Below are 24,648 nucleotides of genomic sequence, written 5' to 3' on the forward strand. Positions count from 1 at the left end.
GTACAGAAATGCATAAAACTGAAATCAATTAATCAAATTATCATTACCAAGCAATTACAGTATTACACAAATACATAATCAATGGATCAAATTGTCACAAAAACTGTTAAGCAAATAATCAAACTGTCAAACATCAAAGACTCAAAGTCATCAAATTCAACAAGTTTTTTTTTTTTTTTTTAGGGAAACGGAATCAGGTTCCAATATGGCAAGGCCCGCCCCGGATTTCACCCTGAAATCCGAAGTGGCCCTGCGGGACCCACTTTTAAAGAAGATTTTATCAAAAATTTTCGGCAGAACCTCCCCTAAAAATAGGCAACCCAAACATGTAAGAAACCAAAAACACTTCTAATAATCCTAACGTATCCTCCTGGAGCCACCCAGCTCCAATATTCCAACCAACTCAAACTCAAGGATATTGATAGTATTTCAAATACGTAAAGTCCAACGAAGCTCCATAATTAAAATACAACAATTCACCAAAGTTAGGTCATAGACCTCAAATATAATTCATTACAAGTCCGGGTCACACTTCCCATAGTAATCAGAGCAAACTAAAACAGAAATTTATAAAAGTTCAGTAGGTTAAACAAGTAACCTACTATACGAGATGACGGAAGCAGGAGCGGTCACTATGGCTCACTCCTAATGCGCCGAGTAGCAACGCTGTGAACTGGGCATTTGAAACCGAAGGGCCCAGGGAGGAAAGCATTTAAAACGTTAGCGTGAGTGGACAAAAAGTTAAATGGCTATAACATAAGGAAAAGAAAGAAAGAGTTTGTACTTTCCCACAATTTAGTTTGGAAAGATAAATTTCCGATGCATGCAAGATTTAGAACGATTTATTTCCTTAACTTCAAACGAGCGTAAGAAAGAAAATAGTTTAGCCCCGTTGGCTAAAATAAATAAATAATATGGGGAAGAGATTCCACCATACGAGTAAAGGAGCTCTTACGCTCTACCCTCGACTGCCACCTACACATAGATTGTGTGAGGATGAGAACTAATAACCTCGACTACCACTCACGTAAGGAGGGGAATCCTCGACTGCCACTCACAAACACAAAGTAAGTGAGGAGGAGACACTAACAGAAAGACCCGAGTATGGTGAGGAAAAACATTCGAAAACCAATAAAATCCATAAGGCTTCCCCACATTTCTCACGAGAAAATAAATATATTCCAATGACATGGCCCCGCACGCCAAAATATTCTCAAATTCGTAATAAAAAGCCGAGCGATAATAGATAACTATAAATCAGTGAAAATCATGTAAATCAAAATTTAATCTCCCAAAATCAAATCATGTTACCGAAACAATTCAAAAACCTAAATTTGAGCATATATAACCATTTCATATTCGAAATCCATATGGAAACAATGCAAAAATTATGATCCAAAGTAAAATATTATGCTCGATAAGAAACATGATAAATAAATAAAGCAATCACTCATCACTTCGAAAAATAATTGCATGCATCACAATTTAAAACAAAAGTCCACTCACTAAATTAGGCTAGTCCTGTCGTCGATCAGTATTCTTCTCGTATGAAGACTTTTCTCGTCCTGTACGAATAACACTTATAAAAATATAATTATAGGACGGAAATTTAAAGTTATGATAATTAGAAATTGAAATTCTAAACCCCTTCTTTAACCAACTCCTTCAATCCGCATCGGATTCCATCCAAACTACACAAAAATCACAATTACAGCTTCTACAACTCAAATACCATTTAATTAGCTAAAAACCGAAACCAAAACTCCGCCCTACGCTCCATCACGCGCCACCCACAATGGCGGAGCGTGGGCGCCTCCAGCAACACCACCACAAGCCACCAAATTTTACCAACAAACACAACTCAACAGTCCAAACATCTTTCTCAACTGCACCTAAGCCTAATTATACCTGGAATTGCCTGAATCGGAGCAAAATTTCGAAGACCACCGAAATGAATAGTGACAAGTTCAATTCTTCGATTCTCCTTCCACACCTAGAATTGGATCGCGAAACTTGGAGAGATTCATCTATGAGGAGTGGGCTTTCTCGAATGCCCGGTTTTGTAGCCGGAGGTGGCTGAAATTGAAAGAAATCGGTGATTGAAGCCGACTGCTACAGTAAAGTTTGGAAGCTCGATCTGCGAAATTCCTGCCAAATAGTCGTGAATCACCACCGTAGGTGTGTCAAGGAGGAGGAGGAGCGTCGTCCTATGCCCTGGGTTCGTCGTTGGGTGGCCGAAAAGAGAAGATCGACAGGAAATCAAAGGGAGGCTGAAGGGGAAGAGAAAAATCGGGAAAGAGGAGAGGAGAGAGAGAGTTACTAAGGTGAGGGGTGGATTTCCGAAAATGGAAATCTACCAACAGTAATTTTCCTATATATACTTATTACCATGAACAATAATTTTCACATTTTAAGCTATAATTTTCACATACGAACTCCGATTTAAGTGTACCACATGTCCACGGACTCGGTTTAACGTCCCCCATAACTTTCGTGAAGAAAATTTTCTCAAATTATTAACCCCTAAAAAGTCAACCCCCCCCCAAATGGTAGAAACTGAAACCAAGGACAGTAAAACGTATAGTAATTCACTCAGAAACCACTCATAGTACAAATACAAGCACATAAAGACTGCGCAAAGCAGCCAAACACCTAATCAGACTGTCCAAAGCAGCCAAATTATTACTAGCCAAACCTAGAAAAAGAAATTGCAACAAATAAATAGCCTATCACCTATCCAACCCCGAATCAAAGCAACTGACATAACAAGCATTAACGTCTAAGACCTTCATGGTGAACATCGTCACTCATCAATCATCACACAGCAACGATCAAGGACAAAATAGGAGGTGAGCCGAGCCAAACTCAATTATTCAAAACAAGAAAACTGAAAAACTACCACTCTCCCAAAAAAACCTAAATCAGGCCTGGTCCAAGAAAAGGAAGGGAATAAGAGAATGATCCCAGGCAGGCGGAGGCCCACTGGCCAAGGCCCATCTCTTACCCACACCTTCCCAGACCCGCCCGTGTCAGGCTTCGAGAGAGTAGCCTCCTTCACCAGTCTGGCAGCCGGCCGTGGACATCTACCATGGCCATGGTCAAGTCTGGACCCCGACCTAGATCGAACGACCTGTTCTCCGAAGCCTCCTCGCCGCCGAGCCCGGCAAGATGGATCATAATTCTGATCCAAGCACCGTTATAGCCCAAACACCCTTAAATGCGAATGGAGCTGGACACACTTGGATCGAACAATGCAATCGACCACCCCTACCCTCGCCACGATCAAAGTCTATCACCGCTTGGATCGAAACTTGCCAACACGATCTGAGAAGCCTCGAAACAAAGAACCCCTCGCCACACCCACGATCAGAGAAGCCTCCGATCAGAAAACTACCGCTGTACCCCATGATCGTCGCCGAGACCCAGCCCCGCGTCGTCGCCATATCTCGTCACTCCCACGGTTATCGCCTTGCCTGAGGGAAGAACGCCACCGTCGCTCCATGAAACCTAGGTTTCGCCAGTCGAGGTCGCTCCCATCAAATTCAACAAGTTCTGTTAAGCAAATAATCAACTGAAATAAATTGAGTATAGCTCCATAGTGCATAATCAACAAGTTCAAAGTCATCATTCCACAAGTTCTGCACTTCTGCATAGTGCATAAAGAATGAAACAATTGAACAAACAATGAAACATTGCACATGTCCTTACTCCATTGTCCAATATTCCAATTCAACAAACAATGAAACAATAAAAGTTGGGCTTCTGAAATAACAATGAAAAAAAATGCAGCATTGCAGTTCCAACTTCTAAACACAACCTGGCAAAAAAAAAAAAAAAAGTAAACTCACTAAACTGAAAAAGTATATAAGATTATAACAAATCAAAGAATGCAAACTTGAGTTACAGAAAGTCAGAAAGACAGAAACCATAAAACCATCGTCAAAATTAATCTGAATAAAAAGGTAAATGTAAGAGCAAGTTCAGCGGAGGCCCTGGTGCCCGGGCACCACGTCAAACGGTGACCCAAGTCACCAAAATTCTACTGTTGTTCCTTCTATCGGGGCTGGGGCAAGAGAGCAGTGGGTGACCCAAGTCAAGAGCTCGGGCAGCATGGTGATTGAGTTGATGACCCAAGTCTCCACCGTGATGACTGAGGATAGACGCGCCTGGCAATGGAGGTGAGCTGCAGTTTCTTGTCGTGCAGCGGATAGGAGGCTGCTTGCGCGTGGAAGCCCAGAAGCTGTCGGCTAGTGGCAAGTGGAGATGTGACGTGGCAATTAGCCATTGGATGCTTTGCAATTTAAATGCATCGGTCCACAGATCTGGACCGTTGGTTCTAATTATAGGAGGGATCCTATGGTATATAATTAAGGAGATATTTACATCATTTGCTGCGGTGATTTAAAAAAAAAAATTATTAAATGGTTACATTTACAACGGTAATAAAAAAAAAAATAACTAAAATTTTCTATAAATACCTCACCTCCTATTTTACTTCTCACACCAAAAAAATCATCTTTCTTTCTAAAAAAATATATTTGATGAAACTGGTGACCCTGGCCCAACGGGTGGAAGCAAAAATCCAGTGATAGTGAATAGTTTCCTACGCTCTAAGATAGTTCTGATTTGGATTTGCTCATAAGAACCCAGATGCAATCACAAAGACGATTTTGGCCTCATTTAATTTTTTTTTTTACGGTTCTGTGACTGCCCAGACCGAGTGTTTTTGCTTTGTTTTCTGCGTCCTGACTCCTAAACCGCCTCCTTACTCCCTCAGACAACTACCTCTTCCTTCAACCGCGTCTTCATCGGAGATTCCAATTCCGGGTCGGGTTTTGTCTCCACAGGCCGGTCCACCTCCAAACTCACCCTCTGCTTCAAGCTATAGCTTTAGCATCAAGAAAATCGGAACTCCACTTGGTACGTTTTCATTCATTCTCGCCGTTTTCGGCTCAGGGTGGGTTTTGATTTGAGAGCAGCAAACTTTACCTTCCTTTAAAGCTTTTATTCAATGAGTATATCTCTATTCTGCAAACAGAGATTATTGACTGGTTGTTTTTGCTTCATCCTTTTTCTGTGTGATTGATGATGATTTCCTTCAGAGACTTGGGACTGCTTCATATTATGTGTTTATGAATTTTCATGTTAGATTGGATCTAATTTCTGCGTGTTTTTTTCTTCTTCTTCTCCATATATATATATATATATATATATATATATATATATATATATATATATATATATATATAGTCTCTTTCTCAACCCAGAGGAAGATTTTCCTATTGTTTTCAATTATGAGAATGATTTAACAAAAAGATTTGCTTATTTCGTTAACTGAAAAAGACTTTACATATGTTTTGCATTTGATTCGTAGATGACTAACTGATAAATTTTCTATGTGCATTTGCAGCTATACTCAAAACACTGAATCAGTTTTTGTCATTAGAACCAACCACCTCGGTAATTTTCTCACTTTTTTTATGCATGTACAAACTGGTTATTTAGATAGAGATATGGGATCAAAATGATAGAATTGTTTAGCCTTTATTGCTGTTTGGTTTGTTTCTCAGAATTTGTTATGGTTTTGTTGTCACTAATGGTGTCATTAGGTTTCAGATCGAAAGAGTTTTTCTCAACTAGTTCAAAGTGTTCCTATATCGCATTCATTCCCGTATTATTCTTTGTTTTCCCTAAATCCATGCAAGGAAAATGAAATCTGAAATAGGCATTCTATTAGTAAACTTATAGACATATCAGTTCTCAATATTGAAGAAATACAAAAGTTCAAATTATTCTACATATTGTTTTCTCCGGTAAAAGACATACTTTGATTCTTATCTTTCAACTTTTGTCCCCAGAATCACGACTTTGAGGTTCGCAATCTAATTGTTAAAGTTGTTCCAGATCTCACAATCTAAAGAACTGCAAGTTTGGACCTCATTAATAATATATATTTGCTAGAAAAAACCTGTTTTCCTGTTGCCTTATATTCTATTCTGCAGAGTGATCACCTACAAACTATATTTGTAATTTGGTGCTCTACTTAATATTTTTAGTATCGTTAAAGTTTTGAATGCTGATAAGGGGTTCATGAAAATTCTGAGACTGCAGTATACTGCTTTAATCCGTAGCCGGGGTCATAGAGAATCACTAATAGAGATTACAAATAAAAAGGACGTCGTAGGAGACCTTTTCAACCAACTTCGACTTGCCTCCCAAAGACAAACTAAAGGGCGTCCTGCTCAAGTATGCTTTTTCTAGAATTAGTTTTCTTTCATTGCATTCATAATAACAAAGCAACATTTGCTGGCAAACAATTATTTTTCTTTTAAATGCTTGAGTCTCTTTCCTCATGAGTCTATTAAAACAGTTGCTGCTTTAGCTTTAATAAATAAGAGTAATGATGACCCTGGATATCTCTTGAACGGTGGTCTATAGTAATCCATTAATGCGACTCTTAAGTCTGGTGTTAACTCTTAACTACATTGATGCTATACATATATATATATATATATATATTTCTTCCATTCATACCCTTATTCTACATTCAATGGATTACGTCATATCATCAGCATTTAGCAAGCATTACAAATTCCTAATCCAAGAATGTGGGCCAAAAGATGTTAGACTGAAAAAGGAAAGAACATGTATTAACGTATGTGCTCTTTATTGTATCTCAAGTGTTGCTATCCTTTCAGACCCTTGCTGCAACAAATTTACTTATGGCTATAATTGTAAATGAATATATTGATTTCAATATTGTTCGGTTGGTTTGGGAAATTAGTGTGAAAATCGTAGTTTAATGTTAAAATCTGTATGACTAGGGAAACAACAGTTTCTATAAGTGCACCTTTTACATTTCTTTTGATTTTATTCAAAGTTCATGTTAATGTTTTTTGTGCAATGATTTATTTCATTTAGTAAAATGGTATTGTGATTGAGGTATCAAAGCTATCATAGCATCATTTCGTTAATACATCCCATCAACCAATTTTTATTTGGGGAAATGAGTTTCCTTATAGTTTAATAAGTTTGCTTGGGTTGATGGTTAGAGAACCAGCAGATTGATTGAAAAATAGAACCAAATAGATTATGTTCACTGCAATCTGAGATTAGTGGCATGCATGACTTTATTCAAGAAAATATATATTAGTATTGCTGCTATTACTATTGATCACTTCAAGTTTCTCATTGCAAACCCTTCTTTTCGTATTAAATACCAGTTTATCACTATTTCCTCAAGTATTTGGTAGACTTTAAATCCAAATAGAGCAGTGGGAAACAGTAATGTTATTTCTCATTTCTTTTCAGTTATGTGCTCATTCCTTTTCAGTTATTTCTTATCCCTAAACCTGATAGTTAACAGCTTAAACCCTAAATTAAAGGTTGTTAGCTGTTTTGTACTCAGTAAGTAAATAACCTAAATTAACCATCATATGTCACTTGCTTTGAAACTTACTCAAACTTTCAATCACACTATTTCAGGGAGTTTTTGGCTCAGTTTTCCAGGTTGGTGTATCGACATGGTGTCGATGCTCAACCTTTGAGGATTATATTACAATTATCACCAATGCTATTCAGCAGTCAAGTTTAGTTGAATTTTCTACTGTATCCATGTTCAAGCTTTTGGGGATTGTAGTTACCGTTTTGCATTGAAACCTACTATTGCTATTTTGACTCAGAAAATTTAGAAAGAAAGCACGGGCTATCTAGCTTCATTTAGAGTTTAACTACCAAAAGATAATTGTTGTTTATGTACCCTATTAAACTGAAAACACATCAATAATAAAAATACCCACAACAAAGCGCGGGCTATCTACCTAGTTTATATAATTCAACTATGTTTTGTTTTTTTAGGGTTTAACCTTGTAAGAGGGTGATCCCAGGGGCCTGGGCATTTCTGTTTTCTGCATCATTTTAGGAATTGTTAATTTGTGGAGCATTTTTTCTACTAGTGTTACCCATATTGGCTTATCGTCTCTAGGTTCAAGTATCTACACGCATTTGATATGAGTGGCTAAGCCTTTTATGATATTCTGACTGCTTGCGTTCGTAATCTTATTACAGTCATCTTTTCAGCTTTGTACAAGATAAAAGAGGACCAAAATTTGGAGTTTCAGCATGGAAAATTTTGAACAGCCTATGGACTTGAGGTATGATTTCTATTGCACAATGGAGTTTTTTTTTTTTTTAATTGCATTTTGCCTGAAACTTTGTATCCTGGACAATACAACATAGAGCAAAATTCCTAAACTGTGGGCACTGGCTCGCTTGTTTTAGCTTTTGGAGTTTTTGATTTGTTTCTTGCACAAGTTACTGTGGATTATCTACTAATAACTAGTCTGGTGGGACTGGGCACTGAAATATGTACTGCACTTTCTGTTTGAGCATTCATGCTCTTTCCCTGTTTCTGGCAGCTCTGGAGGTGGCGATAGCAATGCAATCGTCTTGCCAAATAAGAGAAAGAGGAAAAGGAAGGGTGCTACTCAGGTATGTGCGGAACCTAAATCACCGATCTCTTTCTTTTCTACTCTATCACAAATAAAGAATTTCTCTTATCTGATTGGCATAGGAGGGTAAGATACTTGGCACAAGAAAAACACCGAAGATGACCAAATCCCAGGAAAGGAAGTTGCAAAAGTTGGAGGTACGTCAATATATTCATTTGTGTATATCTGTTTAAGTCTCTTAGCTTGACATGGATTAGTTTGCTTTCTATTTCTGCAGGAGGAGAAGGAAAAAGCCCTTTTGCTATCCAAGAGCATTGATGCCTTAGGGTAAGTCTATCGTCCCCATCCTCCCCTCCCCAACTTCTTCTTCTTCTTTTTTTAAATTATTTTTTAGTGTCTTTCTTGGTGGTTAGGCCTGTTTTCTACACAAGTAGTGCTTGATGCAATTTATATGTTTAAATTATCAGGAAATATAAGCTTCCGGAGGGTGCATATTCTCTTTTGCAATCATCAAAAGATATTGGCCAGGTTTGTATTTATTGAAATGTTCATCATTTTTTTTTTAATATAAACAAATTTTATTTAGCAAAAAGAATGATACAAAAGAAAGTGGACAAGCAGTCCACAAATGCACTGAGCTACATAACAAAGCTCCAAACAATCTAACAACACTAACAAAACTAGAAGCGCACAACAACCATACAAGAACAAGGACTCTAGAGCAGCCTTCCAATCTAACAGAATGGAAGAAAGACTAGAGTTTGGAAACCATCGAAACAGAAGACCCCAGAGCTGCCCAATATCCTACTGTTTCACCACATTAGTCTTCAAAAATCCTTCTATTTCTTTCCATCCAGAGCTCTCAAATGACAGCACGAACACTACAACCCAAAGTACTTTGGCTGACCCTTTCCCAAAGCAGACAAAATGAAAATGTTCACCAAAATTTGTTGCATATATCTTCATTCTTGACGGGTTCTTCTCTGTAGGTTGAATCAAAAAAGGAAAAACGTAGGAAGGCTGTACTATTCTCCAAAGCTGGATTAGAAGTTCCCTATACCAACCAACCATTAAAAAAGAAAGACGGTATGGATGCTTGTAGTGAAAGTGAACCCGAGTCGGAAAGAACTCAACCAAGGCAGGATCTTGACAAAAGTGGTCAAGTACAACCGATGGTGATACAAAAGGAAATCCAAAAGACCACATCTGTATTTTTGAACTCCTCGCAGGGGCTAGTCTATAGCAGAGGACATGCTACAAATGGTGGTCCTGCTGATGGCTCACTGTCTAAAAATGTTATTTGCAACGTGTCTTTGCCAGAAAACATAGCTTCTAGTGTGAATGATGACCATGAAAGAACAGAGGCAATGGTACTTTTCATTTTTATCATATTGTGAATTTCTCAACTTTGTTGTTTTGCTTCCTTATTTATGCAATTAAAATTTTAAAAGGAGACTTGTTTGACTCTTTGATTACATATGCTGTACATTCTGTTATTCTGGCCTTTTGAAAAGGGAGAACTTTTTGGATTCTAATATTTTAGTGTCTTTGTGACATGTGTCCAATGAGCAATCTGAGATCACATTTCATTTTGGATTAGGTATTAGATCATAACAATGAGCACCGTGTAAAAAAGATGTGGAGATGTCCCTGGTTCTCAGCTAACAATACATATATAGAGCAATGACAACTGTAAAACTACCTGTTTTTGTATCTTTCTGGGTGGCATTCATTTGTATATCTAGTATATTTACTGACTAATTGGAGATTGGATATCGTATAGGATAGAGTAAAAGGGAGCCCAAAGGTGACTTCAAGCAGGACAGGTGAATTTTCTGATTTTGCTGCTCCAAGGTCTTTGATCGCTCCAACTATAGTGCACGTATCAAGGCCAATTGAAGTTGAAAACACAAGGAAGGATCTTCCAATAGTAATGATGGAACAGGAGATAATGGAGGCTGTTAATGACCATTCCACTGTTATTATATGTGGAGAAACAGGGTGTGGTAAAACCACTCAGGTTCCTCAGGTGGGTTATAATATTTATACCCTCAAAATAATAAAGAGAATCATCATCATTATTATTGCCCATTATTTTGCTTCATCTCAGCTCTCCTTGCACTTCCTAATTTCCGGACTTCGGTTGACATCTTACAGTTTTTTTTCTTAATTCTTTTTGAAGTTTCTAATTTCTGCATTTTGGTTTACATCTTGCAGTTTCTTTTTGAAGCTGGCTTTGGTTCAAGTCACTCTTGTCATCGAAGTGGTATTATTGGTGTCACTCAACCTCGTCGTGTTGCAGTCCTTGCAACTGCTAAGCGAGTTGCATATGAGCTTGGTCTGCATTTAGGTAAAGAGGTTGGCTTTCAAGTTAGGTTTGACAAAAAATTTGGCGACAGTTCCTCCATCAAGTTCATGACAGATGGAATATTACTACGCGAGCTTCAGGTGCACAACTTTTAATTTTAATGTCAGGATTTGAACAACTATGCATCAAAATCAAATCTTGACTCTGATTTAATTTATTTGAGTTTTTACTTAGGTAGGTCCTCTGTAGAATGAGCCTATATCTGCTATCTTATCTTACATCTCCATCTAAAGTAGGTTCAATTTAGGAAACAGAAAGGATTGTATTGTTCTGGCCCACCTGCAATTTTGCCCAACAATCTACTTTAGATAGTCCAGTTTTTAAGTCTCCTTTCTGTGACCTTGCAATAAGAAACAGCGGTAAAATCGGAAACCATTTAGCCATTATGAGCATATAATTGTTTGAAATATTGTGTTTTTCTAACTTTTAGACGACTATAAGTCTCAATTGAGATGATTTTATGCGACGATGATCTTTAAAGGGACAGGGGACTTAAGAAAATAAATAGTGTTGAATATTAGAACGATAGTCCAAGCTGAAAACTACAAGTGGTATTTTCTGAAAAGGTGGATCCTTTTTAAGAAGTTTTGCTCCACTTATGTGGGCGCTGCCCAATTTTATAATTGCATGATTTTATGCAAAGGGTCCTAGTTTGAGAGTTTCACCTATGGATCTTTGGAACTGGAACCTTAGTGCCAAGTCTTGCTCAGCCCCAAACTGAATTCTGTTTGTTTGGATTTGCCCCTTTCTCTTTAGAGAAGCATTGTTCTCTTTCGAGGACCTGTTTTGAACTCTTTTGCCTTTTCATGTTAGATTCTATGCAGCATGGTTGCTAAACCCTCTATTTTTTTGCAGAGTGATTTTTTGTTAAAGCGATACTCTATAATAATTCTTGATGAAGCTCATGAGCGGAGCTTGAGCACGGACATACTTATTGGAATGCTTTCTCGTGTAATTAGTACTCGCCAGGTGAAGCTCAAGAGCGGTGTCTATTACTGGAAGTTTTACTATTAACAATTGTTTATCAACCATTTGTTGTACTCGTATTTGCAGGAAATCTATGTTAAGCAGCAAAGGGCTGTGCTTTCAGGAAAAACTATAGATCCTGGACAACAAGTTTTTCCATTAAAGCTTGTGCTGATGAGTGCCACCTTGCAAGTGGAAGACTTCATTTCTGGTAGAAAGTTGTTTCGTGATGTCCCGCCAGTTATAGAAGTTCCCACTAGACAATTTCCAGTAACCACTCACTTCTCAAAAAGAACTGGGACGGACTATGTTGGCCAAGCATATAAAAAAGTCTTGGCAATTCACAAGAGGCTGCCCCGGGGGGGCATACTTGTCTTTGTCACTGGGCAGAAGGAAGTAGAGTTCTTGTGTCAAAAACTACGTAGAGCTTCAACAGAACTGGTCATGAAAACATCTGGAGGGAAAATTGGGTGTAATGCCACTGATGCTTCTAATAAAGATGTTGAACTACTAGATATGAACGAGATTAATGAAGCATTTGAGGTTGAAGAAAATTTAGCCGACCATCAAATTGACAGGTTTAGCTCTGTTGATGAAGTTCTGGGTAATATATATGAGGATGAATTGGATGCTTCGTATGATTCAGACACAGACAGTGAAGTGGAAATTATTGATGATGATGGGGGTTTATTGTTACACAATCCCCCAGAAATTGATGGTGTTGGTGCAGATGTTTTAGGAGAGACGGGGAGCATTGCTTCACTGAAAGCTGCTTTTGAAGCTTTGGCTGGTAAAACTGAACTGTACTCTAGTTCTGATGGGAAACAGCCAATTTCAGTTACTGTAGATGCTTACTTTAATAAATCCCATCCTAGTCTTGGGAAAAAGAGTGAGGTTGATATTGATAATTCCCCAGGTGGCTTGCATGTTCTCCCTCTTTATGCCATGCTGCCTGCGGCTTCTCAGCTTCGCGTATTTGAAGAAGTCAAGGAAGGAGATCGACTAGTTGTTGTAGCCACAAATGTGGCTGAGACCTCTTTAACCATACCTGGGGTAAAGTATGTCGTCGATACTGGCAGAGTAAAAGTGAAAGACTACAATTCCTCAAATGGTATGGAAACATATAACATAAAGTGGATAAGTAAGGCATCAGCTGCTCAACGTAAAGGAAGAGCTGGAAGAACGGGACCCGGGCACTGTTATCGTCTTTATTCTTCTGCAGTATATAATAATGAATTTCCCGACTTTTCTCCGGCTGAAATATTGAAAGTCCCTATTGATGGCGTTGTCCTTCTCATGAAATCTATGAATATTGAAAAGGTTCCTCTCTATTTACATTTAGATTCCCATAACTGTACATTACTTGCCTCGGGTTAGATTGTTCCATATCTGTTTATTTCTGTATGTTATTAGTTGTAGATGTATTATTTGTCTTCTGGTGTTCATGGTTTGGATGTTCTTACAACTTTCTTTTTCATTGATTGCCTTCTATATCTAATAGTATGCTTTTTTTTATTTATTATTACTTGTTTTTCATTTGAAAGGACTCTCTCTCTCTCTCTCGTTATTCTTTTGTTTTTTTTTTTGTTTTTGTTTTTTGTTTGGACGTATTCTAGTATTTGACCTTATGTTGTGGAAATCCCAGGTATCCAATTTTCCATTTCCAACTCCACCTGATGTTGCTGCCTTGGGTGAAGCAGAACGTTGCTTGAATGCCCTTGAAGCACTTGACAGCAATGGCAGATTAACACCTTTAGGGAAGGCCATGGCTCGTTACCCCATGAGTCCTCGCCACTCCAGGATGCTCCTTACGGTTATTCAAATCATGTACAATGAGAAAAGTTATTCCCGCAGTAAATTAATTCTAGCATATGCAGTTGCAGCAGCGGCTGCTTTGAGTTTGTCAAATCCTTTTGTGAGGCAGTTTGAAAATGACTCAAATAACCATGACTTGGATCAGGATGAAAATCTCAGCGCTTCTGTGAACAATAAGGTGTTAGAGAAGCAAGAAAAGTTAAGAAGGAAGAAACTAAAAGAAACTGTAAAGGTGTTTCGTGAAAAATTTTCTAATCCTGTCAGTGATGCTCTGTCTGTAGCTTATGCTTTGCAGTGCTATGAACTTTCTAGGAGCCCACTAAAGTTCTGCAATGATAATGCCCTACACCCAAAAACGATGGAGGAAATGTCCAAGCTGAGAAAGCAACTACTCCAACTTGTATTTAGTCAATGTGGTGTATCTGGCAGTGAGAAGGATTTTTCATGCATTTTTGGAAGTTTGGAAGATGTTGAACATGTTTGGAGGGCTTCCCATGATAAGAGTCCTCTTTCACTGTATGAGGAAGATCTCTTAGGCCAAGCTATCTGTGCTGGTTGGGCAGATAGGGTGGCGAAACGTATTAGAGGAACCTCAGGGTCATCTGAAGTAGATAGAAAAGTTCATGCAGTGCGGTATCAAGCCTGCATGGTTGAAGAGACTGTGTTCCTCCACCGTTGGTCATCTGTTTCTAATGCTGCCCCAGAGTTTTTGGTGTACACTGAGCTAATACAGACAAGACGTCCATACATGCATGGTGTTACTAGTGTAAAACCAGAATGGCTTGTAAAGTATGCTCCATCTTTATGCACTTTCTCTGCAGCTTCATCCGATGCCAAGCAGTATTATGAGCCTGTGACTGACCAAGTGTTACATGATGTCATTCCAGCCTTTGGTCCTCATCTATGGAAGCTTCCCCCACATAGTTTGCCTATTACTAACTATATCTCTCGAGTGGCAGTTTTTGCTTATGCTTTGCTTGAAGGCCAGGTTTTGCCATGCTTGAGACGTGCTCGGGAGTTTATGAAGGCACCTCCAGCTAGTATTTTACGGCCAGAGGCAGAAGGGCAAAGACGGGCTGGAAATTTGTTAGCTAAGTTAAACATAAAAAAGATAGACAGCTGTGCTATGTTAAGAGAGATCTGGAAGGAGAATCCTAATGAATTGCATTCAGAAATCCAGGATTGGTTTAAGGAGAGTTTCCGCAAGAATTTGGCAGCTCTATGGTCAGACATGCTTAGGGAAGTTCTTTTAGAGCCGCAAGAACGGTTTTCAAAGAGAGAGATCAGAAGAATTGAAGTTAAAAGATAAACTAAATGGTTAGTTTGGATGTTGGACGAGCACACTGACACGAACATTGTTTGCCTGAATATGAGAGTCAAAATTGTAGTCCGTTTAAACTTTTCGTTTGCTTGTTATTCCATTTGAACTCCCAGCAATTTCACTTTTAACTATTGTTTACTTACAGTTCTACACACCAGTGTATTTTAGGGCTGGTTAGTTACATGAAAAAGGAAAGAAATATAAAAACTAAAGTAAACATGGGTATACATATTACTTGGAAGTGTCATTTTAAAATTTATATTATCAATTAAGTCAATATATGTTTTTATTTCTCATTAAGTCACCAAAAAATAAAAAAGATCAATATTTACAAAAAAATTGTGATATCCAGTAAACTTAACTTAAATTTTTTGTACTGTTCACCGATGGTTATTTTCTTTTAGGTGAGTTCTTGTTATCTGGATTGGTAAATTGACCTGTTACTTATTTAGTATTTGTTTAATATGTATCTGTTTTGTTTTGTTTTGTTTGTTGGTAGTAAAACAAATAAAATGCCTTTAGTTAGTAAGCGTGGTTTAGACTATACATGTGGCTACAGCTTACTAATATACCTTTTGCTATAGCTAATTTAAATGGGGAAATAGGAGCTGGAGGGGTTCTTAGATATGATTATGGTAACTGGATACATGGATTTGTTGCTCATCTGGGGCATGGTCAGATTTTGGAAGCTGAGACATGGGGTATGTTATTGGGATTACAAATGGTTGCTGATCTTGAAATGGATAAAGTTATCCTGGAATGTGATTCTGAAGTGTTGGTTAATCTGATGAATAGTGGATTTGATGATATGCACCCTGTGAAGACGGTTATTTTGTCTCCATCTTCAAAGTAGCTTCTCCGAGTGTGTGATTAGCCTCGTGTTTCGAGAAGTTAATATAGTTGCAGATGCCCTTTCAAGATGCAATTTATCTGCTGAGAAGTTTTGTTAGGTTTGGGGCTTAAAATGAGAGGACAAAGGCCATTGTGGAAATGAATGGTGCATATTGTTCGAGCAGGCCCATGCGTATAGGTGTTGCAACGCCAAAAAATCATCTGGATATCAACAACAGTACTCTTCACAAGGTATGATTGAATGCTGAGGTTTTTATTGCGTGATATGAGTTGCAAGTTTAGTCCTTAAATTATTCACCTGTAACAAGTCCCCCGTTTTTTATCAACATGTTGGATTCATCTGTGCACATTTGACAAATGAAGTTTTATATTCTCTTTTCTTATGTTATGAACTTGCTGTTGATGTAATTTTAAGTCTGGCTTCTTACAAAGCTGAAACTGTAAAGTAACAAACTTGTATTATTGGGCCAACCCACATCTTGCACATTTTCCTTTTCCTAATTTCTAATTTCCTTTCCTCCTGCTTTCTACATAAGTTGCATGCTTTGCTTATCTTACTTTTAACCTTAACATTTACTCATGCTTAGGATATTTAGTATTGCTTGCTTTTCCATCATCAGTCATTTCTACTTTCTTAGCTCTATCATATATTAAAGAGCTTCTTGTACAATGGCAATTGGTAATAGTAATCGTCATCATGTCATAACTGACTTGGAGGCATTGCAGTTCATTGGGCGATCTAGTTTTAACAGGCATGTTTGATTGTAATTGGCACCTTGCAGTTTGCATCATCTTCTTTTCTTGGTTCTTTTTTTTTTCCTTCGTTCAGTGCTCTAGCTGTCAGCTAACTCATTGACAATGTTTTTCTCTTTTATTTTTTCCTGAGTGCTGGTATACATCCCGTGGATCAAGTCCCATTAAAATACTAAATACATCCTGAAAATAACACATCTATAATGAATTGCCTGTTCCTGGTAGTGATTTGTAAAACATATTGTTTTCTTCACAATTAGACATAGCAAGAATGGGTTTAGTCATAAAATTGTTATCACTAATTGAAAATTTACTGAAATTGAATATTTTCATATATTGAAATATTAAACAAGTCAACTACTAGAACAAACTGTCCATAGTCACCAATTTACCTTCTTCTGAGCTACATATTTGAAAAGTACTGAAGCTTTAGTCATTAATGTGAAAAGGGTATCAAGTTTGTGTGATGTCACAAGGGGATTAGTCATTCTTTACATCTAATTTGTTTTCACTATCCTTGACTGGTTATCCATGTTAACCTTTTCATTTTCTTGTAACCTAGAACTTTAATTCAGGCACCACAAGGATGTTAGTGTTGTGTTCTTCAGATTTTTTTTTTTCCCCCAACACTATTAAGTGCTTTCATAAAAGCAGCTGGTTTATGAGCTGGCATGGGCATATTTAGAGTGGGATGGTGTTATGAAAACAACAGTCCCCATTGCCATGTTGAAAAAGTTGAAGTGTTGATTTACTAAGTTGCTCAACTTTTCAAATATTTGTAAATCTTTCTCTTTTCTTGGTTTTGGCAATCCCTATGATTTCAAATTTTTCCTGTACTGAAAGTTTAATGTAGAATTTTGACATAAATTGTGGACATCTAGAATTGATTGATAAGACTCAAGTGACAACTATGCTTCTCAGTGTGTCACTGTATTTTCCTTCATTTTAAAACGAGTAGTTCTACACCAAGCCACTTGGACTTTGGATCAATTTGTAAATGGTGATGATGCAGTTGAATTTTGTTTTCAGTCCGGTCCAGGGACCTATGATATGTAACTGTGGACATTATTGTTAAAAAATGCGGTTTTCTGTTTAATATGGATAGGATTTTAAGCTGTATTTTGTAGTAAATATATTTTTCCTCCTTTAATTAGGATTGGTATTGGCTGGAGGTGGTGGACATGCAAGTGGTGCCATTGCCCAAGGTTCTCAGTCTGATGGCGAGCCCAATAAGACAACTGTGAGTCCGACTCTTCTCTTTCTGCTTCTAATATCTTTAACTTGATATGGCTTCTTACTCTGACTCATTGTAGATATTTGTTGGAGGGCTTGATTCTGATGTCAATGAGGAAGACCTCACGCAGCCATGTTCTCAATTTGGTGAAGTTGTCTCTGAAAATACCGGTTGGAAAAGCATGCGGTTTTGTTCAGTTTGCTAATAGGTAGTCTTGCCAGGTTCTGTATATCCTTATTATAGAAGTAAAGCTATAATTAGGAATCAGGAATTTTGCTGGTTTGATTATTTTTTTCAATTTCAATGTTATAATAATTTATTGAACTTAAAACTGTGTAAAAGGTAGAGTAAAAAAGAATTATAATGAAAGTATCAAAGACTGCAGAAATTAGATATTCTATGTTCCCATGTAATGTAATGAACTATAACCACATTGTTTTGATTTGTAGGAAGGATGCTGAGAATGCAATGAATATGCTGAATGCAACTGTTATTGGAAAGCAAACAGTTCGTCTGTCTTGGGGTCGCAGTCAAGGCAACAAGCAGGTAATACTGGGTCGGCCATGTCAAGTTAAATTTCCTTTGCCTAAGATTTAGAATTTTCACTCCCTTAAATTTCTTTTGATTATAACATTAGAGGAAAGTGTGAGACCAACCCTCTGCTCCCTATTGCAGTTCAATAAATACCGTTGTAGTGTTTCTCATATCATCTTTAGTCCTATGGTTGAATTTTGCCATTCTAGCAATTCAAAGTTGTCCTCTCTCACTCTATCACACTTTTTTTTTTCCTTCGAGTTTTTCTCTTTTGATTATTAATATCATGTGATTTTGCAGTGGAGATCGGACTCAAGTAACCAGTGGAACAATGGAGGACATTATGGAGGGCAGGGGTATGGTGGGTACACAAATGCTGCGCCACAGAATCCAGATCTGAGTATGCATGCTGCAGCTGCGGTTAACAGGTCTTCTTAACAGGGACATTGCAGTTGCTAGCCGCATGTAAACTGAATTTTTGTGAGTGGATTTTAGATATAGTTGTCAGTGTTGTTAATTTCTGCAGGATTGATTTAGCTGCTTATTTAGCTAAATCTGTAATATGTGGAATTTTGTGGCCGGATTGAATCATCTTGAAGTCGATGTGTGAGATTAATACTTTATTTAGAGTTCTGGGTCTGCCCGAATTTTTAAATGGACACGAATTTTTTTTATCCCAGAAAATATACACATGTTTGGGAAGTTACTCAGAACAGAATATGGAAACAAGAATTTCGAGTTTCTATCGGCTCTAGCCTCTTAGCCCAAAATCTGGCTATATAGATAAAGAGGCCCTACTATTGTTATTGCATGATGTTTTGTTTTTCATTTCTGATTTTTTCTTCTAAAATGGATTGGACATGGGCCGTTTTCCATTTTAAGATTGTTATGTGTGATCATACTTACCACAATATTGTAAGAGAATAGTACCCTATGGTATAGAATTGTAGTTGTCATTGAGGTAGTAAAGCTGCTATTGTACATTGCCAGTTGATGTCCACATCCTAGAAGGTGCTTTCTTCTTTTTCTTTCTGTCTGCTTTTTCTTTAGGTGTTAGATGACTTGTGTGAAGTCCTTAAATATAGGAAAGTTGTAATAGCCATGGGAATTTGTTTTGTTGTTTTTGCCTTTTGGGCCATTTGGATCCTCATCTATCAAAAAAAAAAAAAACAAATTAACTGGTCTGGAAAAGCACTGAGGTTGAAGCTTTTGGGTTGCTGAGAGGTCACGCGATAAAAAGGAGATTAAGGAAGAAGAAAATTATGTATATTTTTTCTCTGTGATTTAGAGATCTTTTGAGCAAGTGTGGTGTGAGAGAAAGACAACTTCAGAGTTTGGTTTGAGTACTGACGGGAGGAAGAAGATTGGGTCTTCTTCAGGATTCCAAAGTCGATTTCTTTCTTTTTAAATTCTTTTTTTTATTTCCTTTTGGGAGGATTGAAAACTAAGTTGGCATCCCAGTTTTAACCTTGGGTTCAATTAGTCTCGTGTCTGTGTTGTTTCTATCCTTCAATACCTTTTCGATTGAACTTTGAGGTGTTTGAGAAATTGGTTCTTAATTTCTACTGTGCTTTGCTCTCAAACATTTTGGAACTATTCTACAGCAGAATTAGTCTTCTTTCCTTTTGTTTTCATAAATTTCTTCACAAGTAGCCTTGGGTAATTTTTTATTCTTTATTAATGTGTATGTTTCTTTTCTTTCTTCTTGAAACATAACTTGAATTATGGACTCTAGTTCAGGATGTGTTTATGTTCTGTTAGGTGATGAGGGAGCTACTTGAGCTCTTCTTCTTTTTTTTCCTTCTCTCTCTCTAGAAGTGTTTATACAATCTTCCTTGTTGGTGAGTGAATTTTTGGTTACTCAAGTATACTGTATACATTAAGTTTTTTTTGTTATGATGTTGGATATGCTTGATTTAACAACCATGATATGGTGACTGATGGTTGTGAAAGTGAAGTTTAAATTTCTAAACTACAGTGAACTATTGATTTATGTTGTGGAAGCATAAAATTATGTATGTTTTAAGAGCCAACAAGAGAGTGGTTTTGGTAATGTGCACATTACATATGACGTAGCCATATTATTTGGCATGATCCTTGTGCTGTGGTAGCCGTTTTAGTTAAAAGAAATTGCAGTAACATTCCTAATATTAAATACTAGAATTATTGCTCTCGCGATCTTGCGGGGCTCTAGATTGCACTTTTGCTATGTTAAGATGTATATACTAAGTCATCAATATCTTTATTAATAATGCGTCACAAAGTTTTTCAAGCCTCTAACACTTCGTCTTTACAACAAACCTTAACATAAAATGGAGAAAATGTATCACGTACAATTAGGGGAAATTATACTCAACTTAGATCATATCACATATCAGATGAATTACGATTTCACAAACTAATATGGACTCCATTCTAGGAAACTGTTCATGGCTTGAATAAAAAATAGTGTTCAATAATTATGTTAATTGTATAGTGGATGAAATAATCTTATTTGCTCGTGTTTTAAAGTAATTTCAGATATGTAGATCTCAAATATCTAGAGTGCAGTGTGATCTGTAAAACAAAGACTTGATGAAAATTTAATAGAGATAAACATTCTTACAACAGTATTAAACTTTCAATTAATGTATCCTAGCTATTTTGAAGCTATTGGGTAAATCAATGTGCAAGAACCTATGCTCTACATCGGGACTGAATCTTTATACACGTGATTAATTGGAGATTAGTTAAATAAAATTATTTGGATATTCGACGCATTAGCTATTTTTCCTTTAGATAAGAACTCAGACCGTATTCTATACTATCATCAGGACGATTGATGGGGACATCTATAATACTCCGGAAATTCATTATTAATTTTTTATTATTTTTTAGAAATTACAAAGTTGGTCGTTAGTACAATTTCGTGGTTCGAGGGTAAAATGAAAGTGTTTCGGACGAATAATTATTTGAAATGTTTTATTTTCGAGGCGTCAAAAGGTTGACTTTTAATTCATTGGTAATCGTAAAGTGCGTCGATACGAGTTTGTGGACATGTGGAATGCAAAAATCGGAAAAAAGTTTCCAATATTGGCCTGTTTAAGGAAGAATCCGACTTTATGTGCGTTTTTGGGTCGCTAGCTATTTCTCTGTCCTCCGGCCACCTCTGGCCGCGCCACAGGTTAAGTTTTGAACCCAATGAGACACTGATCATTTTCCCCAAGTATCTTGAACCAATTTGTAGCGAGGAAGGATTCATAGAATTACCTTTCACATTTCACACTAAATGGCTCTCTGCCTCTCTCTATCTTTGCTAAACCCTAGCCACCATGGCCGGGGACTCTATCAATGGTGCACAACGCCAACACCACGTAGATCGGCCCTCTCTGCCCCTCGCGGCCTTGTCGCGGCAATCCAACGATTAATTTTCATTTGATTATTCTCTCCATTGAGAATTATCAAAATGAGTTCGGAACAAAGTAAGGGGGTACTGCTGCTTTCTCGAGCAAGATGGCGGAAGATCTAATTCGATCCAGGCCAGGCAGGAAGCGACTGAAGGAGGAGATAAAGGTGATCCGATTGGGGTACAACCATGGCCTTTGTACTTGGAGAAGAGTGGTGGCGGACCTTGCAGAGGGGATGGCGCTGACCAAAGCACCCCGTGGTGTGAAGATGGAGGCCAACCACCCAGTTGGAGTGATGATCCGATCAGAACCCCGATCTAGGGATGTTTTGGCGAGCATCATCGACCACTGATCTGTTGGTCAAATGAAGGTGAGGAGGTTGGTGATGGTCTAGAAAGTGGATCTGGTCGGAGAGGAGCTCCGATCTGCGAGCTCATCGGAGTAATCTGCTAGTCCCCTACCGGTGATGGTGGTTGCGACCGGGACAAACACCGGTGACGGAAAGACCGTGGTGCCTATTCTTGTTGGGTGCCAAAATCACTTTTATGGCCCATATCATATTGGGAGCCCAAAGAGAGTTGGAGGCCAAGGCTAATGGCCTGGAGGTGGGCTCAACAATGGGCTCAAAGCTGGACCTGGGCTCTTTGATGGGTCAATCTGATGGATTCCTATTCTCTAGGATTTCGAATATGAGATCCGGGTGGCGTCGATCCAGCAAAATATGTTTACCTTAATATTTTTGGTACTAGTGAATCTTCTGGAGTAGTACTAAAGGAGGATTCAAGCTATTTAGTATTGGTGGACCAGTGGTTGTTCAATGAATGGACCTATCTCTATGTACCATCGTGGGTACTACAACATCTTCTTGTCTTATCCTTAGATGATAGTGGAAGGGTATGTAATGGCACTCTGGCTTGAGGCTAGCACAAATTTCAAATCATTTGTTAATACTCCTAGAACTTTTCTGGATGTATTACAATACGATTGTAATCGACTTTTTGAGTCTTTCTATTATATGAAGATAAATTCCCTTATTCAAAAAAATTTGTAATGAGGAAGGAGAATTGAGCAGATTGGGATTTTAGGGGTTCTTGACTTTTGAAGGTAAATTCCGGAAAATCATTTCATTTCTGGACTTCATGGTAGTTATGAAAGTTGTTTTGCATGTTGTTGGGAACATTTTGTCATAGGTTTCATGACCCAATTTCAGGGTTGCTGATGGCACGTGGAGCCCATGCGCAGCCACTACCGGAAGCGCGCTGGCCAGTTTTTGGGTTTTTGTTTTTGTTGTTGTGTCCTACTCATCAATACGAGCATGTTAATATTATGGGGTCATGTTGTGATCATTTGAAGCATGCTAACGTAGTTTCGGTTTTCTTGGTTTGCGATCTGTGATGTGAGCCCCGGAAAAATGTATCGAGCTTAAGAGGGGCCCTGATCATGTGACAAATTGTTCAACGATCTCAATAAACGTTACGTTGCTCGAGAATATTTTCAGAAATTTTCATAAAGTGAAAACCTCAATTTGAGAATTGAATAATAAAGTACACGACACAACGAGTTCGTGGAAATATTTGGGAGATTTTTCGGACACTCGAAGTGTTTATAATGAATTTCCGAAGTTTGGAAATTATGGAAATTCATTTAAATAAAAAGAAATTTCCGCAGTGCAATCTTGGCCATCCATCCACCCACCGCTTAATAAAGTACACGTCACAACGAGTTCGTGGAAATATTTGGGAGATTTTTTGGACACTCGAAGTGTTTATAATGAATTTCCGAAGTTTGGAAATTATGGAAATTCATTTAAATAAAAAGAAATTTCCGCGGTGCAATCTTGGCCATCCATCCACCCACCGCTTGATCATGGTCGTTCACTGTTAAATGGACCAACCTATATATCTAGGTGTTGATCAGATCAAGGGTGGAGGAATACCCAGAAAGCGAGAGAGAGAGAGAGAGAGAGAGAGATAGATAGAGAGAGCTCGGTGCTCTCTGACCCGGACACAACCGCGACCCAAGAGAGAAACCCGACTGGAGTGATGCCGTCCGGCCACCGATCGATGACTTACGACCACCGATCTATTCCTTTAGTCGTCGTTGTCACGCCTGTGGGCTTCAATCACCCATGCATCGGATGAGGAGGGAGAAATGACAATGAGAAAATCTGACTGCTCCGGTGAAGTTCAGCAATTTCCGGCCACCGTCTGGGCTGCATTCGGTATAGAAATTCCTCCTCTCGCCTTTCTCTACATGTTAGATTAATTAGTCTTTGAAACTGATGGAGTTTTGCTTATTTGGGTTTTTGGGTTAGCTCGGGTTCGACGCTGTTGCTACGCCGGCGACTTTTCCAACGCGTCTTGGTTCAAATGGTTCTGTAGATTCCTGTTTGGAAGTCCAGTTCTCAAGATTCCTGGGTGAAATGTCAAAGCTTTGGTATCAGTTCGTCCCCGGGTTTCCAGAAAGCTGCTGCGAGGGAGTTGGAACCCAGACTGCAAATCAGACTTGTTGAAGGTTATTCGAAATGATTGTGAAAAGTTTGAGAATTGGGTAAGTTAGGATCTTGGGTGTTCTTAGTGTTTTGAGTAGACCATATTTGAGATTAAAATTGTGAACTGGGTTTCCATAGTAAATTCTGTCGAATTACTATGCGACAAAATGTGAATGGTAAAAGACTAAGTGTCGGATGAATTGAGATAAATTGTTGAAGAAATCGGAAACATGATCTTTGCTTGTGCATATGTTAAATTGATAGTGAGTAAAGAAAAGAAATTTTATACACACACACACACACAGATCCTATCCAAAGCGGAGCTCCGCTTTGATATTAACATGTGAAGTTCGAGTTTTGGGTCACTTTTCAGTCTCATATCCATATCTCGACCGTTCAGTTTTTAGGTGCTAGTGTATAGATCATCTCTGCAAATTTTCAGCCAAACTGATGATCGTTAAGGTATCTAACTCGCTTA

General features: G+C 38.1%; 2 protein-coding genes across 11 annotated transcripts; both read left to right on the forward strand.

The window, feature by feature from the left end:
• The first annotated feature begins 4,610 nt into the window (after window positions 1-4,610).
• On the forward strand, window positions 4,611-15,854 carry LOC112196678 (ATP-dependent RNA helicase DEAH13). Of its 10 annotated transcripts, XR_005810492.1 has the most exons (16): window positions 4,613-4,920; window positions 5,411-5,460; window positions 6,112-6,246; window positions 8,068-8,153; window positions 8,418-8,490; window positions 8,573-8,647; window positions 8,728-8,777; window positions 8,918-8,978; window positions 9,440-9,820; window positions 10,234-10,479; window positions 10,668-10,898; window positions 11,674-11,787; window positions 11,872-13,104; window positions 13,430-14,916; window positions 15,505-15,621; window positions 15,716-15,854. XR_005810492.1 is itself a non-coding variant. In XM_024337084.2 (15 exons), the coding sequence occupies exons 4-14, from the start codon at window positions 8,122-8,124 to the stop codon at window positions 14,906-14,908; spliced, it is 3,975 nt and encodes a 1,324-aa protein (XP_024192852.1). In that variant the 5' UTR covers window positions 4,613-4,920; window positions 5,411-5,460; window positions 6,112-6,246; window positions 8,068-8,121; the 3' UTR covers window positions 14,909-14,916; window positions 15,505-15,641. The 10 variants fall into 10 exon arrangements, 9 of the variants coding, with proteins under 9 accessions (XP_024192855.1, XP_040375205.1, XP_024192852.1 ...); XM_024337084.2 differs by lacking the exon at window positions 15,716-15,854 and having other exon boundaries at window positions 15,505-15,641; XM_024337087.2 differs by lacking the exons at window positions 15,505-15,621; window positions 15,716-15,854 and having other exon boundaries at window positions 4,611-4,920; window positions 9,440-9,814; window positions 13,430-15,068.
• Window positions 15,855-15,865: 11 nt separating this feature from the next.
• On the forward strand, window positions 15,866-18,948 carry LOC112196679 (polyadenylate-binding protein RBP47). Its single transcript, XM_024337090.2, has 5 exons — window positions 15,866-16,003; window positions 17,680-17,765; window positions 17,839-17,967; window positions 18,209-18,305; window positions 18,594-18,948. Exons 1-5 carry the CDS (start codon window positions 15,911-15,913, stop codon window positions 18,729-18,731), a joined length of 543 nt encoding a protein of 180 aa, XP_024192858.1. The 5' UTR covers window positions 15,866-15,910; the 3' UTR covers window positions 18,732-18,948.
• The last annotated feature ends 5,700 nt before the right edge of the window (window positions 18,949-24,648 follow it).

This window comes from Rosa chinensis, chromosome 4 (assembly GCF_002994745.2).
Source record: "Rosa chinensis cultivar Old Blush chromosome 4, RchiOBHm-V2, whole genome shotgun sequence".
Classification (NCBI taxonomy): domain Eukaryota; kingdom Viridiplantae; phylum Streptophyta; class Magnoliopsida; order Rosales; family Rosaceae; genus Rosa; species Rosa chinensis.

Excerpts from the sequence above, each read along its gene's own strand:
- LOC112196678 (XM_024337084.2), top strand. The coding sequence starts at position 8,122 with ATGGAAAATTTTGAACAGCCTATGGACTTGAG. Across the intron at positions 8,979-9,439 it reads CATCAAAAGATATTGGCCAG|GTTGAATCAAAAAAGGAAAA; the intron begins GTTTGTATTTAT and ends TCTTCTCTGTAG. Across the intron at positions 10,899-11,673 it reads TATTACTACGCGAGCTTCAG|AGTGATTTTTTGTTAAAGCG; the intron begins GTGCACAACTTT and ends ATTTTTTTGCAG.
- LOC112196679 (XM_024337090.2), top strand. The coding sequence starts at position 15,911 with ATGAATGGTGCATATTGTTCGAGCAGGCCCATGCGTATAGGTGTTGCA. Across the intron at positions 16,004-17,679 it reads ACAACAGTACTCTTCACAAG|GATTGGTATTGGCTGGAGGT; the intron begins GTATGATTGAAT and ends TCCTTTAATTAG. Across the intron at positions 17,766-17,838 it reads GCGAGCCCAATAAGACAACT|ATATTTGTTGGAGGGCTTGA; the intron begins GTGAGTCCGACT and ends GACTCATTGTAG.